The following is a 17,640-nucleotide window of genomic DNA, read 5'->3' on the forward strand; positions in this document are numbered from 1 at the left end:
CCGTCTCTTTTTATTCTTTATGTTTTCCTTTTTGGGTGTTCCAAAATATTCTTTACATTTCCTTTTATATTATCACATAAATGATTTAATATTCTGTCAAAATTTGTGTCCAATGATTATTTTAACCAATTAAATTCATTTGGTCATTTAATCTCTTTCCACTTTGACAATAAATTTTTCTCTTTTTCTCAGTATAGAATTTTGATAAAAGTGAAAACTCATAATAAATAGACGTAATTTGTCTTGTTTAAATTAAAAAAAATAGAGGAATCTCAATGTACATTAATTAGTCGTTAATACGCTTGCAAAATACCAAACGTAAACAACAAAAAGAGACGGAGGGAGTATCTTCTAACTTTAATCATTATTCTAACGCCCAATCATACCAAGATTTCATTTTTCTTAATCCCCTGCCCAATTCCAACTAGGAAGAGCATAAAGGAATGGAGAGAGTATTTTTATAATTTCGCATATATACATCAAGCTTGTTTGGTAGAGTTATGGGACCTTGTTATTTAGAAGTCACATGTTCAAGCGCTCCATCAACTTTGTTAGGCTTGGGAGAATTCTCTTACCACCCCTTACTAGTCTGTTATTGATGGTTCAGCAGAGTCCTTCTGAAAGTTATAAACCACAACAATACAAATGGAAATGATTTTCTTTCCATTAAAGGGAAGAAAAATCATTTTTCCATTTTCCAATTTACCTATCTCTTGTCTCTTCCTATCAATCATCGCCCATCTACTTCTTTTTCGATAAAATTTGTTACAAAAACCAAACAAAAGAAAACTATAATAGAATTTCGTTGTCTCATGAAAAAAAGGATCAACCAAACAGAGCCTTATGGTTAACTCAAAGAATCAACCAAACATTTTAATCGTTAATTCCACATTCGTGTGACATGCACGGATGCAACGATAGATGCACCTTGGAAGCAATAGCCCCGTATGAATTGCGCACTACTCCAAAATTTAAGTCTGCCATAACACATCAACGCCAAATAGGAGTAAACAACTCCCCCCATTCTACTCCTGATTTAACTGGGCATCAATCTACTCTAAAATAAATCATCATCGAGGTACTACAGCAGTGAACTCTAAATTAAACTAAAACACACAAAAAGTGTACTACGGAAGGTCTTGGTCATACACGTTTTTGACCAAAACTACCGGACTACCCCTACAGTTCATTGAAAAGCCATAATAATAACTTGTCAATGCTTGTCCTTGCAGAAACCAACTGTCCCTAAGAAAGCTATACAATATCATGTTCCTTAATGTTAGACCTACAATAGTTACAGCAAAACCATGAAACAATGTAACTTCACCAATCATGTTCTTGTCTCACTCCAGAGAGTCAAAATGAAACTGCATATATGATTCCACGTTAGAGGGCACACAACCATCGTAAGTCAGAAAATAAATTAAGCCTCCCAGACTCAGATAAGCCAAAAAAATTTGGAACTTTAACTACAGCCGAATCTCCCGTCCAAATCTAGCATGTATTAATCGGTTCATCAGTACTTGTTCAGGATGAATTTTTCATACAAAGCAATAAAATCTTTCTTCTTGGCCGGAGCCCTGAGCTTGAAAACCTCATCCCCAAAATTGTTTTCTGTCAGCTCTTGCTTGAGCCTCTGTATGGTGAACTTTCTATAGTCCTGTGTGTCAGTTTGCTGACTACTTTCATCATCATCTCCCGTAAAAACAGAATCACAATCAGCTGCTGAGGCTGCTTGCTGTAGTGGGCTGGTTGTACTTTTTCTTCTTTTGTTCATTCTTGCTTTATCAACATCCATACCCTCAGAATCCACACCCACATCATGCTCATCCACCCTGGAACGCTTCCCATGTGAAGCAGACTTCAGCTTGGCATCAAGGGCAGACTCGTTCAAACGAACTGATGTCAACTCTTGCTGAATCATATCAAGTTTTGCTTGAGTAGCCTGCAGCTGATGAGAAAGGGCCTCCGCCCGGCGATTTGCTTCACCCCTTGCAACACGTTCGGTCTCAAGGAGACCTTCAAGTACTTGAACAGTGCTAGCTCTTTGCTCATTGTTAGATTTCATCAGTGTTTCAATTTCCTTCTGCCTTTCTTCAACCTGAGACTCCAGCAGTCTTACTTTAGCACTGGCATCCAATTCGGATGCACGGAGGGTTTCTAGTTCATTGGCCAGATCATTTTTCTCTCTCCCCAAGTGGTCAACCTGCCTCTCAGCACGCTCAATTTGGGCCAATCTTTCCATTGCTGTCCGCTGGATTTCACTTTTTTCCTTCTGAGCAGCAACTGCTTCTGACCGCGCTTTATCAGCCACCTCAATGGCTCTTTTCGCTTCTTTTTCAGCAACTCTACATCTATCTTGCACCTCATCAAACCTCTTGAACTCAGATCGATATTTCTGCTCCAGATGTATCTTTTCCTGTTCAAGTGTGTTAGCTTCTCTCTCATATGATTGTGCAGTAGCATTTGCAGCATCCAGCTTCTCATTTAACTCTTTTATGTCACTGTTCATGCCTGCTATTTGCAACTCATACCTAGCTATCTTGGAATCAGCAGCCTGAGGGAAAATAACATACAAGTCCGAGACATAAAATTTGCATACTTCAGAAAGCAGAAGATGAATTAAAACGCTCAAACAAGTCAGTCATTCCCATAAGTGGAAGTTACCATAGAACACCAAAGATTATGTTTTAACTTGATTTTGTATTCACTTCCGTAAATTAAAAATAAGCTATAGAAAATACCTTCAACTCAAAACTCAAAGTTGCCAATCGCTGCTCTGCATGCTCATTTTTTATTGCATGCTCCTTGATTTCCTTCTCCTATAACATAACATAGAGTAGCTTAGGTTGTGACTGTTCATGCAAATTATAACGCCATTGTAAACCTAATAGTTGCAACAAAATACTGTTGAGAAATATGTTAATACTACAGAGCAGTGAAGGCGGAAAGCCATTGAGAATAAAAGAATGAGTTAAGACCTTCTTTGCCAGACTAATAGCAAATTCACTTCTAAGAGTATCTTCCCGGGATTGCCTAGTCTTATCCGCACGCTCCTGCACAACAGCTGCCTTTTCAAGGGCTGCTTTGGCTTCTCGAACAGCAATATCATATTTCCGTTTCCACTCATCAGCTTCCTCTTGAGCAGATTGAACTTGTTCACGAGCAGCGGCTAGTCTTGCTTCTGCAGCACTAGTTCTGGACTTGAGAGCATCTCTATCAGCACTTGCTTGTTCTTCTTCATCTTTCTTCTTTGATAAGACATGCTCATATTTCCTTTTCCATTCAGAGGATTCCTGCCTGACAGACTCCAGAGATTTCAACAGGCTGGAGGATCTTTCCTCCAAGGAGCTGCATTTGCTCTGCAAAGAAGATATATGGCTCATATACTCATCAGCAACCTTCTTCTTTTCATTTATAGCACCCTCATAACGCTTCAAATAATCAGATTTTGATTTCTCGTTTGCTTCTAACTGTTTGTTGAGCATATTCATCTTATCTTCGATTGAACGGCACTTTAAACCCAATGAACTTTTCTCGGATGTGACCTGATCTATTCGCTTCCTGACGAGGTCAGCAATTGGACCTTCCAAACTGGAAAACTTCAAAGTTAAAATAGCCCAATCAATATTAAGAAACGTCAAATCAAAAGAGGGGCACTAACCTTTGCTGAAGAAAACTTGCCAGTTTATGCCATTTTCCAGGACCAGAAGTTGACTTTTCAAAATCTGAACAAAGGTCATCAAGGATCTGCATATCAAAGTGTTCTGCTAATCAAATTCCAAATGCAAGAATGTATACAAGCAGTGAAATGTGCAGTTACGCACCCAATCAATATCAAGATAACATGTTGTCATGACATCAAGTCAACCAATCTTGATATATCAAGGCACAGAAGAAGCAAACAGAAAAAAGCAGCGCAACATGTTTCCTTCAGTGTTCCTTGAGTTCACTTCAAACAATAGGACACATACAGAACAAGAAGTAGAACTTTCTGAAATCCAGTAAAACTATACAAAGCATCACACTCTAATATCTGGCAAATGAAGAGTATAATTGAATGATCAGGAATTCAGGGTACTAAAAAGGGATTCGGCTTCGGCTACTACACGTGAATCCAAAAATAAGCCATTTGGATAGGATTCTAAAGTTTTCTGGGTGGCTTTGGATTACAACAACAATACAACAATATTGAAGCCTTAACCCAATGGCGGATCTTGAAGAAATTTCTTTTGGGGACCAAAAAATTAAACAAGGATATAAGAAAATCTTTATTATGTCAGTCAACTCTCTTGAAGTTGGTGTCCACTTTAAAAAATGCCTAAAAAGCCCTTCCATTTTATGAAACCTTTACAAATTAAATATTTTTAATGTTAATTAAACTATGAGTTGTCATGCATGTTTTCGGAAATGTAGATTACGCATCGTGTGCATTTACTTGTAAGTATATCCGCAACTAAAACAATTAGAAAAAAAAGTATATTTCCAAATTTAACGTGGGTAAATAATACTCTAAAAATACTCTGTATTAAAACATGTGTAGTTCGTACTACAATAATGAAAGGTAATATCATTTATTAAAAAAATTGAGAAAACATACAAAATGCGGAATTTCAAACTCGGAATGAAAGGTCTTTAGAAAAAAAAATAGAGATGTTACGACTTGAGAGCTCAGGATGTCAGAATAAAGCTGAAAAGAAGAGAGAGACTAGTCCCATGTGGCCTTGTGTGTCAGACTGTCAGTGCCTTAGTAGTAACTGGTAACTTGAAAGAAGGATAAACTGACAGAGAAAGACCGGTAATTCGTTTCCAACTTTCCCTGGGGTTTTTGCACTAGCAGTTTTTTGGGCTTCTACTAGGGGCCAGGGCCACAGATGGCCCCTATAGAAGATCCGCCATTGCTTAAACCCAATGATGGGTTCGGCTACATGAAACAAGATTTTATCTCCTGTGCTCTTCAACCATGATCCTCTCCCTTCATTCTTTTCTATCTAGTGTGGCTTTGGATTGGGTTATTGAAGAATGCAACTATACTAGACTTACAACTCAAGTCAGGTTGACATCACTCACATTAGATAATATTCTGCAAAGATTACAGTTGATCGGTCATAGTTTTACTTTGAATTCAAACATCCGTCCGAATCTTATTTAGCTGGAAAGAGATGCATTAGGTTCTCACAAAGCCAAAACTGTGAAGAAAGTTCAGACTTCTGTTTACTAATTATTGCTATAATTTAATCTTGATTTTTCCCTTGCCTACTTTGTTCAACATCACTACAAAACTCAAGACAGGTTCCTTCCCGGAGGACAGATCAATACTGAACCATAGTAGATGTGTAACTTATTGAACTTTTTGTTCAAAATTTAGGGAATTAAAACATACTTTGATACTCCAGAGGTTCGTAACTTTAGTTTGGATGATATAGGTAGTTTTCATAAGCTACTTATTACGCACTATGAAATTTGAAAGGTCATTTAGGAAGTCATTAAAAAGATAACACAAAAACAAGAAACAGAACGTGCAGGAAAATTGAAGTCTATACAGACAGAGATGAGATAAATAAAGTAAAAGCTGCTAAAGCAAATCCACCTTGAGAACTTGCTCCAATTTTGCATCAGCAGAATGACAAGCCGCTCGCAATCTCTTCTCCATGTTCTGAATAGCATTCGAGCATTGCATATCTGCCTCCATAAAAGCATTCCTTTTGTAATCCTGGATAAACAGTCAAAATAGTCAGTGGTTTACAACAATTCAGACATAGTGTCCCAGCCTATAATCAGCATACCTGCAAGAAATTGATCCAACCAAAACTTCGAAAGTCAATAAAACTTAGTTCAAAAATGTACTTCACACCCGAACAGTGAGATTGACCGACCGAAACCAAACAAGTTAGGGAGGGAAGGCAACGATAGCTAATAGCAGCTCAGCTCACTGGTGAAGTTAGACAAACCGAGAAAATTACCCAGCTGAGAGAAAACTGATCCCAGCTGAGCAAATATTTTGAGGTCACACTAAACATTGATACTAAAGGGAAAACCAAACCAAAAACCCAGACCCAGCCAACATATTTGATACCGTCCAAGTGCCTACAAATCAAACTTCTCACAAATTATTTAATGAACACTAACTGGTGTTCAACAGAAATTGTAAAGCGCCAAGAATAATTTAGCATTTTACACTAAGAGCATGTTTGGTATAATGTGTTTTAGGTGTAGAAAGAATCAATAACCGTTTCTAATTACTTATTGTTTGGTATGAGATGTTAATAACACACTCCATTTCCTAAGGTTAACCATTATCACCCATTTGTTACCTCTCCCAACCCTATGGTAACAAAATTGTTACCCTCCTCAATCTTCAGGTTGATACCAGGGATTTATTTCCTTAAGCCCTGTTCGGGGACATTGCGGTCTGTGGTTTTTCTGTTTTTTTCTCTTAAAAAGCAAAACAAATCTGTTTGGGTTTTTTTTTAAATAAACTAATCATGCTTTGAATTTCCTTAAAAAAAACCGAAACGGCGTAACCACATTTAGTGGTTTTCATTTTACAGTTTTGGTTTTAGGAATACTCTTACTGTCAATCTCTCCTCTCCTCTCCTCTCCATTCTAATACTTCTTTGTTCTAGAAATTCTTTGTTCTTATTTTTTTAAAATTTTGATTTTTCTAATTCAATTTTCTCAAAATTCTCATAATTGTTATCAACTCGTCTTTGTTGCGCCACACCATATATCCATCTATGTCTGCCACCGCCATCACCACCGCCATCGCCACCGTCTACTCTTGTCTCGTTCTTCCTCACAAGTTTCAATTGGTAAGAAGAAAATTCGAAAAAAGGGTCGAATTGATTTTTGTGTACAAATTATGAGACAGGCTTTCAATTATTTCATATTAATTTGGTGTGGTTCACTTATTAGTAGTTATTACTTATTGATTGAGAAATAAGAAGCAGGATGGTATTATCTGATTTGTGAGAGAATTGATTGAATGCTTTTATCAACATCATCATCATCATCTTATTTGTTTTCATTTTACATTAGACTTTTACAATGATGATATATATTATAGTATCATTTTAAATTAATTCTCTTATAAATAATATGGAGATTGAACTATTTAAATGGTACAGTGGTGGGAAGCGGGGCGAACGAAGGAGCAATATGAATGGGTGGTTGACGAGTAAAAGAAGGTACTGGAGAGTTGGGATGTTTTTATTTTTAATAATAATAAGAATAATCATCTAGTTTTGAAAATATTGGAAACCAAAACGGAAATCAGTTTTTGGTTTTTCTAAAACAGAAAACCAAAAAACAAAAATGATGCCGAACAAGCCCTTAGTTATACCAAAGGACTAATAATGGTCAAACTTAACATTACCCTTTCGCCTTCTCATTTGTTTCTATTCCATTTCCTTTCTTAATTTATACCAAACATGCACCAACTCTTAATTTTATACCTCCAATATCCCCGTACCCATGTCAAAAGTTAGGGCGATATCACAGTATCCTAAATTTTAGAATTAGCGTATCTGGCACTTGGATCCGTACAAGGATCAGATACTTGTACCTGCGTCCGGGACATATACCAGGAATACCACATTCAGAGACCTTAAAGAAATAGGAAACACCATATATGCGAATATTTTTGGCTGTCCTAAAGGTCAACAAGGCATAAAAGAAAATCCTCCAAGCCAATAATTCTCCATCACATTCCAACATCTGTTCAGACACATTTCATACCACCATACACATAATATGTGATATAAGCACTATATCTACAGTAAACCACCTTCTATGAGAGTACAGTTGCAAGAAGTATGCAAGACATGAAAAAAGGTTGGTATCAAAAAAATTATAAGAACGTCAATGAAGACACGCAAGTAGGACAAGCTATCCCTACAAATAAACTCAAAATAAATTCCAGGTTAGCCAGATTCCTTCGTATTTCCCCTATTGAATAATTTGGGAAAGCTCCAGTATCCAACAAGGAAGCTCATAAAGTAAATTTACACAAAGAAAAATTAACAGCACAAGAATTAACAAGTACACCGGATAGGAAATGTTAGTGTTTAACAAGTACCTCAAAAGCCTTCCTAAAAAACGTCTGGAGTAGCTTCTCATATTTCTGCCTAACTGGACCAGCCCCCACAGCACAAGCATTAAAGACACCCAAGGCCTTTTGCACAGCCACTTCATGTGCTTCTCTTAATGCTCCCTAAAAGCAAAAAAGTTGACAAATATGTAACAGAAACAGACACTATACAAATTCTTTTTGGAGCCATACTTACTTCCTCGGCTGGCTTAGAACGGTCAAAAGAGGACATATATTCTTCAGTAGCTGAATCATATGCCCTTCTGCACTCTGATTCTTCAACACTCTACAAAGCAAAGAGTTTACGCATTAGACAAAGCATTTGGCTACACGTAAGACACGGATTATTGTCGCAGCTTTTAACAAGTCTGCTGATAGTGCTGATCACATCACAGTGAGAATTGATATGGACAATTACAGAAAATCTGCTCTAAAGATAGTCAAACAAGCTCTAAATGTGTAAACAAATCAACAAAAAGTAGCTGATAAACTCTGGCCATCATATGTACTTGCAACAAATATATTGTAAACAGAAACATCTTGAATCAAGCAGCAAAACTCCTAACAACAATGGCGGACATGATGAATATTTAAACTGAATACTGACCTGCCAAGAAGACGTGATGGTGGGGACTGCCCCATGATTTAGTGCATCCAAAAATGATTGAGTAATACCAGCGAGCAAAGGTCCATTCATTGTGGTTGCTCCCATTTGTTTTGGCCTAGTTCTCTCAAATACATACCTCGTCAATGCATCCAAACCAGATCGAAATTCTGGCCTCAATCTGTCCATCTGCATTTTAATGAATATACTCTCAATAGACTATGACCACAACAAAAAGAAAACAGCAATTGTGTGAGATACTCACTGAGATTTGGTCCATGCGCTGGAGTTGACTTTCATTATTTAGCGGCCGCACAAGAGTGAAGCATTCTCTATCAGGAAATAGAGCTCGAATTGACTCCCGAATCTAATCATCATAATGTTATGCATGAGCTTTCGTAACTGGACATTTATAATAAACTTAAAATTTTCAACACTCTCAGCATGATTAATCCTTGCAACACACAGCATCAAAAGTAACAAAAAAACAGTTGTTTCCTTTCCAAGTCTATATACACAACTAAATATACAAGGTACATCATCATGTTGGGAAATTTGCATCCAAATTAATTGCTGGAAACAATAGTCTCCAAATATGTACATTGTTTAAGATATCTTTCCAAAATGATACCTCATTCTTGGCAGAAACATCTTTCGCACCTCCTTGGGGTCTCAAAGCAAGCTCCAGATAATCTCTGGGGGTTATTTTCCTGTTGTCTTCGGTCAAATCCAAATAGAAATCCTGAAAAGCAATGTTCAGTAACATTATACCAAAGAAATATACAAAGCTGGATCAGATGCTAGTCACGCTACTAAAGTGATTACCCTTAAAAGCCAAATAAAGATTGGAGAGAACTGTCCTAGCTCAGAAGCTGATGTATTTCCCCCAGAAGCTCTCACTCGAATATGTTTTGTCATTTCGGTTACAAGAGAAAGACGATCAAGTGCAGCCTCATCGATTCCACCCATCTGAATTAGATATTAGAAGTATTAATATACAAAACTCAGAATAAAATAATATATTCAGAGAGCAGTGTTTGTATTTTGCAAGGTATCAGACACTAATAAATCACACAGCTAGAAAAAGTAAGACATTCTAACATGACTACATTCGACGAGAAATTATTGGTAGGAAACAGAAATAAACATGTATCTAACCTGGTTATAGATGAACATGCTGGACAATAGGACAGCCAAGGAAAATATCTGGGTGCTGTATGTACCCTGAAGAATACTTCAATTACAACAAAGAATATATCTAAAACACTTCAAGAAAATAGATGATTGGAGAAAAAGCAAAACAAAAATGATACTAGACCACCCTTATTGCAAAACAGAAATTAATTTTGCTTTGTTTAGAGCATCCATTCTCATGATCCAATTTTGAATTACGAGTCTCTCTTCCTCTTTTCTTGTGATATGGCCCATGGAGCACAGAGATAGAGAGAGACACTGGTTCAGGGAATGGTTGGATCATCTACCTCTTCTAGTCCTCTCTCTATCTGTCTCCTTTTTCTTGGGCCATGGCAGTGGCGGTACCAGTAACTGAACCCTTACCGGAACCAGAAAATTCTGATTGGTTTTTTAAACAAAACAGAGTTATAACATATTAAGCGCGCGACAGCTTCAGTATAGTGTTAAGTGCTGCAGTGGTTGAAGTATGGGGTGTTGATAGCAGGGATTAAGAGTTCAAATCTCAGTTCCTTAAAAAACAAATCCCTAACTTCTTTGTTCCCTATGTTTTCCTCTTCTTTTTCTTTTCCCTTACTTCTTTATTATGGACTTTTGTGTTGAGTGGGATTACTTCAATTCCTTTATAATTGGGGTTTATTAATTAGTCTTTACTTTCTTATTACGGGGTTTTGTGTTAAGTGGGATTAGTTCTATTCCTTTATAATTGGGGTTTTATTAATTTGTCTTTCCTTGGGGCTAGTTTTTTAATGTTAATAACACCGAATTTATTAGCTATTATTTAGATCTTGGATTATAATATTTGATTTTATTTATATTTGTCCGAAAATTTCGAACCCTTAAGCAAAAAATCCAGGCACCGCCACTGGGCCATGGGAGGATAGAGATTCAAGATCCAAAATTGGTTATGTGAAAAATGATGAACTTTAGAATTAAGTTCACACATAAATAACTTCCAAACTCAACAAGTAGGGAATTCTAACCGTCTGATCATAGGCATCAATTCCCTCACTGTCCAAAAGAATAAGGTTATATTCAGTTCCATCTAAAGCAGTCCTCTTTAGCGGAACGCTCCATAGCCAAAGCCCTTTAGTGCACGGCTTATGGGTAGATGCAACTTGAAATCCACTGCTCCTGCCTAGAAGCTAAACAGTACATAAACCACGTTAAACAATCAATTTATAAAACTTTCCAAACTAGAAAAAAAAAAACAAGGAATAGCATGAAATGAAAGTAGGTTATGTCTTAATGATTACATCTAAATCCAACTTAAATGAAAGCATGAACACAGGAGGCAGATAAATGTAGAATAAGCATCAAATACTTTAAGTTTAGACACAAAGATCAACGCAGGATGCCCATTTCATGAGGAAATTAGGGAATGTATAGCTAAGTCGGCTTTGCAATTTCCCAAACGACTAACGTAAGCTATGTTTAATAGCACTCCAAATACATAAATAAATAAATTTAGACTTAGTTTTCACTCCTCGACAGCAAAATTAACCACAATTAAACCCTAAGTAAAAACCCTAACCTAAAATCGAGAATGAAATTAAGAAAAAGGTGGAAAACCTGATTGAGGATGAAGCTCTTGCCCTGGCGAGCGCGGCCGCAAACAGAGACAACACCAATTGGTTCTTTAACAAGCTGAAGCACCGCTAGGGCTTCTGGATCTAATCTGAACTTCCCTTTTTCGTCGCAGTACACGAATCTAATTGGCCGAGCTGGCCCTGTAACCACCGGAGAAGACGACGAAGGCGGCGTCTGGAAGCTTCCTGCCGGTGACCTAGGCGGTGGTGAAGGAGTTTCCGGCGAGGAATCAGAAGAATCGCCGTTGTTTTTGGTAGTGCTCCCCCCTCGGAAGAGTCTTTGCATCATATTTGCAGGTAGTTTGTTTCTTGTTCCACTGAGGGGGTTTTGCGCTTTTACAAATCTTTTTGAAATTAAGAATTTGAAGTTTAGAATTTGAAGAGAGAGAGAGAAAGACGGGAGAATTTGAATGGTGGTGGTTTTGAAGTGTTAATATGGGTTTCTAGTCTTTCTACTTTCTAGTGTCGTTATCTACAGTTTGAAGTCTTTGGCACACTGTGTTATTTTGACCCGGTTTGGTCGCAAATTTGATGGTGCAGGCGTGTGCACCGTGTTCTAGGTGCACCGGAAATAAAACTACATAAAAAATACATAAAACGCCCATGTTTTATTAAATCCCGGAAATAAAAGAACATTTTCCTTGAACAAAAGAACAATACCCTTGAACAAAAGAACATTAAAGGCTCTGTTCTTTTCAGCTATGTTTTTCGCGTTTTTTATTCGATTTGCTTTCATCTTGCGATATATATTCTTCTAGATTTTATGTTTTGAACTCAAATTATGAAGAGGAGAGAGAAAATATGAACTAGGTTTTCTAAAATGGTTCTTAGAGAGAGAAAGTAGTGAAAATTCCCAAAAATTCGTTGATTTTTCTGCTTCAACATCAAATTAAATCGATTCTTCTTCTTCAAATCTGAATTCTGCAGCTAATAATCAGATTTTGGGAGGTAATTTTTCAATTTTGAAATAATAAATTCTATGTTTTGATGATTTTGATTTTGTAATAATCGTGTGTTTGATGATTTTGATTATTTTGATGACTTTGTTTTTGTAATAATCGAGTTTTGAAGGTTTTGATGATTCTAATGAATCAAATTATGTAACAACACGCTGATTTCGTTGAAATCGCTGATTTTGAAGATTTTGACTATGTAATTACGATTTTTTTTCCAGAAAAGAACAGTTTTACGTATTAAAAGAACATATGTTCGTATTAAAAGAACAGTTTCTTTATGCTCATATTAAAAGAACAGTTTCATTATAGTAGAAAAATAGACCATTTGCGTTTCATAATTTGTTCTTTCATTCTATTGTGTTCTTCTTTTTTATTATTTTCAATTTCATTTGCGTTTCATAACTTGTTCTTTTTATTTTATTGTGTTATTGTTCTTCTTACTTTTTATTTCTCCTTTGTTCTTTTGATTGCGTTCTTTTTCTTGGTTTTATACATGTTAACCTATTATTTTATCAGATATTATTATGAATAATGTGCTTGATAATTCATAATAGAATGATGAAAATGATGATTCCGAATCATATATTATTGTTGGACAAGGTACTTGACTTGTTCTTTTAGTCTCTCTATTTGTTCTTTTAGTCTTTTCATTTGTTCTTTTTATAATATTCTGTTAAAAGAACAAAATAAAAACACGTGCATAATTCTCATTATGCACTCTTTAAGAATTTTTCATTTCTCCTTCCCTGTTATTCTTTGATTCTACTTCTTATTTTTTCATTTTCTATTTTCCAGCAACTATATATATATAATAATTGTACTTATGAATCATAACCATTAGTCATTTTAGAAATACATTTTAGAGAGAGAAAGAGGAGAGGATTTATATTCTCTCAACATAAGAGAGATTTTTTGAGAGAGAAAGAGTGAGATGGTGAGTGAAAGAGTAAAAAATATATTTTCTCCTTATTCTCTCTCTGAAATTCCTTCTGAATGTTTCTCCTTTGTTGAAAATGAGTGAATTAAGAAAACACTAGTTCAATTTGGCTAGTTTTCGAAGCAAGAGAATATCTGGAGAGCGTGATATTTTCCGAGGATTGAGATCAGTTTTTGATGATTTATTAAAAGATATTGATGCTCCTGATAAATGTTGATCAAGTGTTTAAGGTATGTTTCCTTGTTCTTTCCTCTAATGTTCTTTTCAAATTGTAATGTTCTTTTCACAACTTACTTTTATTGTGGCTTCAACATAGTTTGTTCTTTTAAATCAATATAGTTTGTTCTTTTATATCAACGTACATAGATTGTTAAAAGAAGAACATATAATGGTTTGAAAAGAACAAATAACACTTAAAAAAAACATAGTTTGATTCGTGGTAAAAGAACAAAAATACTTTTAAAAAATATAGATTTAGTTTTAAGTGCATCAAAAAATCGTCGTTTCGTCTTTTTTAAATTAGAACATAAAATCGTTTGAATAGAACAAATAACATTAAAAGAACATAGATCTGATGCGTTGGATAAGAACAAAAATAAATTTAAATAAAAATATAGATCAGGATAAATTGTTTTTTACCACCTAAAAAAATCGAAAAATTGTTTTTTACCACCTAAAAAACAAAAACTTGTATTTTACCACCTTAAAAAAAATTTAAAAATTGTTTTTTACCACCTGAAATATGAAAAAATAGATTAAAATGTTATGTAGGGGGTCACAATAACGGTAATATTTCTAATATGTTCTATTCTTCCACAATTTCATGTACTTAACTCAATTTTCTTCCCCCGTTTCCTTATTTTCCATTAATTTACATAATTTTTCACCACCATTGATTCACAAAATTGACAAAATTTAATGGAAGTAAAGAGCAAAGGGTGAAAGAGTTAAAGAAAATCACACAAGGAATGTATAAAATTGGAAGGAAATTGAATAAGGTAGCCATACATAAAGGTTTCATCTATTTTTTGGTTTTTTAGGTGGTAAAAAACAAGTTTTAATTATTTTTTAGGTGGTAAAATACAAGTTTTAATTTTTTAGGTGGTAAAAAACAATTTTTTGATTTTTGTAGGTGGTAAAAAACAATTTGTCCCTAGTTTTAAGTGCATCAAAATATCGTCATTTTTGTCTTTTTAATTAGAACACTAAGTGGTTTGAAAAGAACAAATACAACTAATAAAAGAACATAGATTTGTTGTTCTTTTCGTCCCTTTTCATTATGTTCTTTTGTTTGATAAGGAAAAAGAAAATGTTGTTCTTTTTCATGTGTTTTGTGCTCTTGTTCTTTTTTTTTTTTGTCTTTTTTTTTAAAAAAAAATTGAGTTTTTGTTATTTTATTTTTCTTTTGATTTTGTTCTTTGTGTTTTCTAAAAAAGTTGTTGTTCTTTTTTTAATTATTTTGTGTTCTTTTTAACTTTTTTACTGTTTTTTAATTTTTTATAATATTATCGATAATAATGTTTTTTTTTTGTTTTTTTGTTGCATTTTTTACATGATGTTCTTTTTGTAAAATAGTTGTTCTTTTTATAGTGTATCAGGAGAGAGAATATGTTATTTTAAATTTTGTACATTTTCTTTAGTTTTTTAATATTAGTGTTTTTTTTCAGCTTTTGGTTAATGTTCTTTTCGTTTACTCTATTATGTTCTTTCTGTTTAGTTTCTTATGTTCTTTTTTGTAGTTTTTTGTTTTTTTGCGTTTTCTTTTAATGTATTTGCGTTTTGGTGCAGGTGCACGTAGATCTACGTGCAGGCCCCTACACCATCCGCGCGTTGCTGTTTGGTGATTAGCAGTCTTTGGCACACTGTGTGATTATGGTCCTATTTGGTGATTAGCAGTCTTTGGCACACTGTGTGATTATGGCCCTGTTTGGTGATTAGCAGTCTTTGGCACAGTGTGTGATTATGGCCCTGTTTGGTGATTAGCAGTCAGATGTAGCAGATTGAAAGAAGTTTTCACTAGCTGATTGAATAACAATTTTGACTAGCTGATTAATTAGATTAGCAGTTTGTATAAAAGTGTTTGGTAAATAGTTGTTAGCTGTTAACTGTTTAATTTGTCATATTTAATTGTTTAATTTTAAAAGCACAAATTGTTAATAAGATAGATATACATGTAATAATGTATGTATTGTTATATTTTTGTGGGATAAAATGTACTATATATCATGAAAATAATTAAACAATATTTTGCAAAAATAATTTGTGCATGTTTGTGAAAATAAATAATACTCTCTTACTAATATCTAAAATAAAATTGTGCGATCAACTTTATAGTTTGCATATTAATTTTGTATTGAAGTCCATTTATGAATTAATCTAATTCACTAATTACGAGGTTGGAATGGAATAGTGAGCAAGGACAAATGTTGAACAAAAATGTTCAAAACAAATTATCTCTAATTATAATGTTACAAACCACTAATGACGTAAAAGAATTTCAACAACTTGTCTATTCAAACAAATAAACCAAATGCTTGGTATCGGTTCCAAAAGAAGTTTGTCATGCCTCGTTGGTGACTCTTGGTATCCTGTTAAAAAAAATTCTATGGCCCCACCCCCCGTGTTTTAATGTGTAATGTAGTTCCTGGTTAGTTTGTAATGGTTTAGCTATCGTCAAAAAAAAAAAAAACCAAATGCTTAAGAAATACGACGTCGACATGTAGATCGTCTACTTGCCATCAAACTAGTAGTAATGTTATTTCGAACCTTTATCATCTCGTCAGTACTTAAACGACGAGCCTCTTGTAAGGAATTACAATCAGCATTCACTTGTACTTCGGGAAGAATAAAGTTTGAGTCTCTATCTATGATCACAAAAGATTGGTCGGGAATGTTGCTTCTTCTTATGTAATTATGCAATGCACATGAAGCATAAATTATTCGATTTTGATCTTGTGGCGAATATATTGGTAGTTCTTTTAGTATCTTCCAACATGCCTTTAAAATGCCAAAAGCCCTTTCAATACAACTTCTCGAAGATGAATGGCGTGCTCGATTAAAAATTTCTCGTTCTGTTCTTGGGTTTGCACCACGAAATTATGCTTGGTGATACCTTGTCTTATGGTAAGGGGTCAAATACCCTTGTCTTTCGGGATATCCTTAATTTGTCAGCTAAGTAATATTTGCCTAAACACAAGGATACCAACTACTTTACGAGCTTTAACAATGGATAATGATTAAATTTAATTCATTACTTGTAACAAATTTACTGCATGAGGTTTTGGAAAATTTAGACTTTTACTGATTGTGTCGAGGAAAATTCAAGAATCATGAGCAGATCTTTCACACCACTTAACACATACGTAAAAAGTAAATCAAAGTCACAAGCTGCTAATACGTTAACGGTGGGTGTCAATTTCCTTCCTTTATAGCGCAATTGATCTTCCTCGGAAACAACTATGTCTATATGAGTACCATCAATAGCTCCAACGCAATCCTAATGTGAAAAAATTGGCACCAAATTCATATGAGTTGTAAATTATAAATAAATGAGAAAAGAATAACAAAATCTAGTAAATTGTTGTTACCTTAAAATGTGGCATACATCGAGTATCATCGCCAATTTGGGAGGGAATTTCCTTATATTCGGGGTCACTTGGTCTTAATATATCCCTTGACAAGCCATCCATGGCATCCAAGACTTCTTTTAAAATTCTACTAATGGTTTCACCAGAATGTTGAAACCGCTCTTGGGCTTGCCGGTTTGAGGCTCCTATACTCAATGTATAGAGAAATATACCCAATTTCTCTATAGTGAATGTTCTTTGATAGGCTAAAGTCGTATCACCTTATCAAAAATAAATCTAAATTCACTAACTGAATAGCAAGGGAAGTCAGGATCAAATCCACGTGGAAACAATGTTCTTCCTACTACTATTCAACAGGTCTAGACTATTGGTAGCATGCAAAAGGGTTTATTTGAGTATTATAACTACGACAATAATTAAATAACGATAATATCAATACTGAAAGAATCTAGGGCAGCGGTTCATCACAATTGCAAACCAGGATTGGACAACAGACAATAACAATCAATTAACAATCATAACTAGGAAAACATGCATGCATCTCTCGAATCTTATGAATTCATTAGGGAATACAACTAGCAGTCTCTCGATTTACTAGAAATAAACCTATCTAGTAGCCACAAATCATAAACATCGAATTTATACCTCTCGGCGCATAATCTAAGGTTAATCAAACTCAATCAAAAT

At 34.8% G+C, this 17,640-nt stretch overlaps 1 protein-coding gene across 1 annotated transcript; it reads right to left on the minus strand.

Annotated features, from left to right (window-relative positions):
• Window positions 1-1,035: 1,035 nt before the first annotated feature.
• LOC110802715 (uncharacterized) lies at window positions 1,036-11,915 on the minus strand. Its single transcript, XM_022008171.2, has 14 exons — window positions 11,457-11,915; window positions 10,868-11,029; window positions 9,852-9,917; window positions 9,519-9,662; window positions 9,325-9,435; window positions 8,959-9,060; window positions 8,697-8,882; window positions 8,286-8,375; window positions 8,078-8,212; window positions 5,591-5,713; window positions 3,665-3,750; window positions 2,982-3,594; window positions 2,745-2,822; window positions 1,036-2,557 (listed from the first exon to the last, which is right to left on the minus strand). The coding sequence occupies exons 1-14, from the start codon at window positions 11,760-11,762 to the stop codon at window positions 1,517-1,519; spliced, it is 3,243 nt and encodes a 1,080-aa protein (XP_021863863.1). The 5' UTR covers window positions 11,763-11,915; the 3' UTR covers window positions 1,036-1,516.
• Window positions 11,916-17,640: the final 5,725 nt, after the last annotated feature.

The sequence above is a fragment of the Spinacia oleracea genome, chromosome 6, assembly GCF_020520425.1.
Source record: "Spinacia oleracea cultivar Varoflay chromosome 6, BTI_SOV_V1, whole genome shotgun sequence".
In the NCBI taxonomy this organism is placed as follows: Eukaryota; Viridiplantae; Streptophyta; class Magnoliopsida; order Caryophyllales; family Amaranthaceae; genus Spinacia; species Spinacia oleracea.

Coding starts and splice junctions, on each gene's coding strand:
- LOC110802715 (XM_022008171.2), bottom strand. CDS start 11,762: ATGATGCAAAGACTCTTCCGAGGGGGGAGCACTACCAAAAACAACGGC. Junction 8,213..8,285: donor GTTCTAAGCCAGCCGAGGAA/GTAAGTATGGCT, acceptor TTTTGCTTTTAG/GGAGCATTAAGAGAAGCACA. Junction 3,595..3,664: donor GCAAGTTTTCTTCAGCAAAG/GTTAGTGCCCCT, acceptor GAAGTTTTCCAG/TTTGGAAGGTCCAATTGCTG.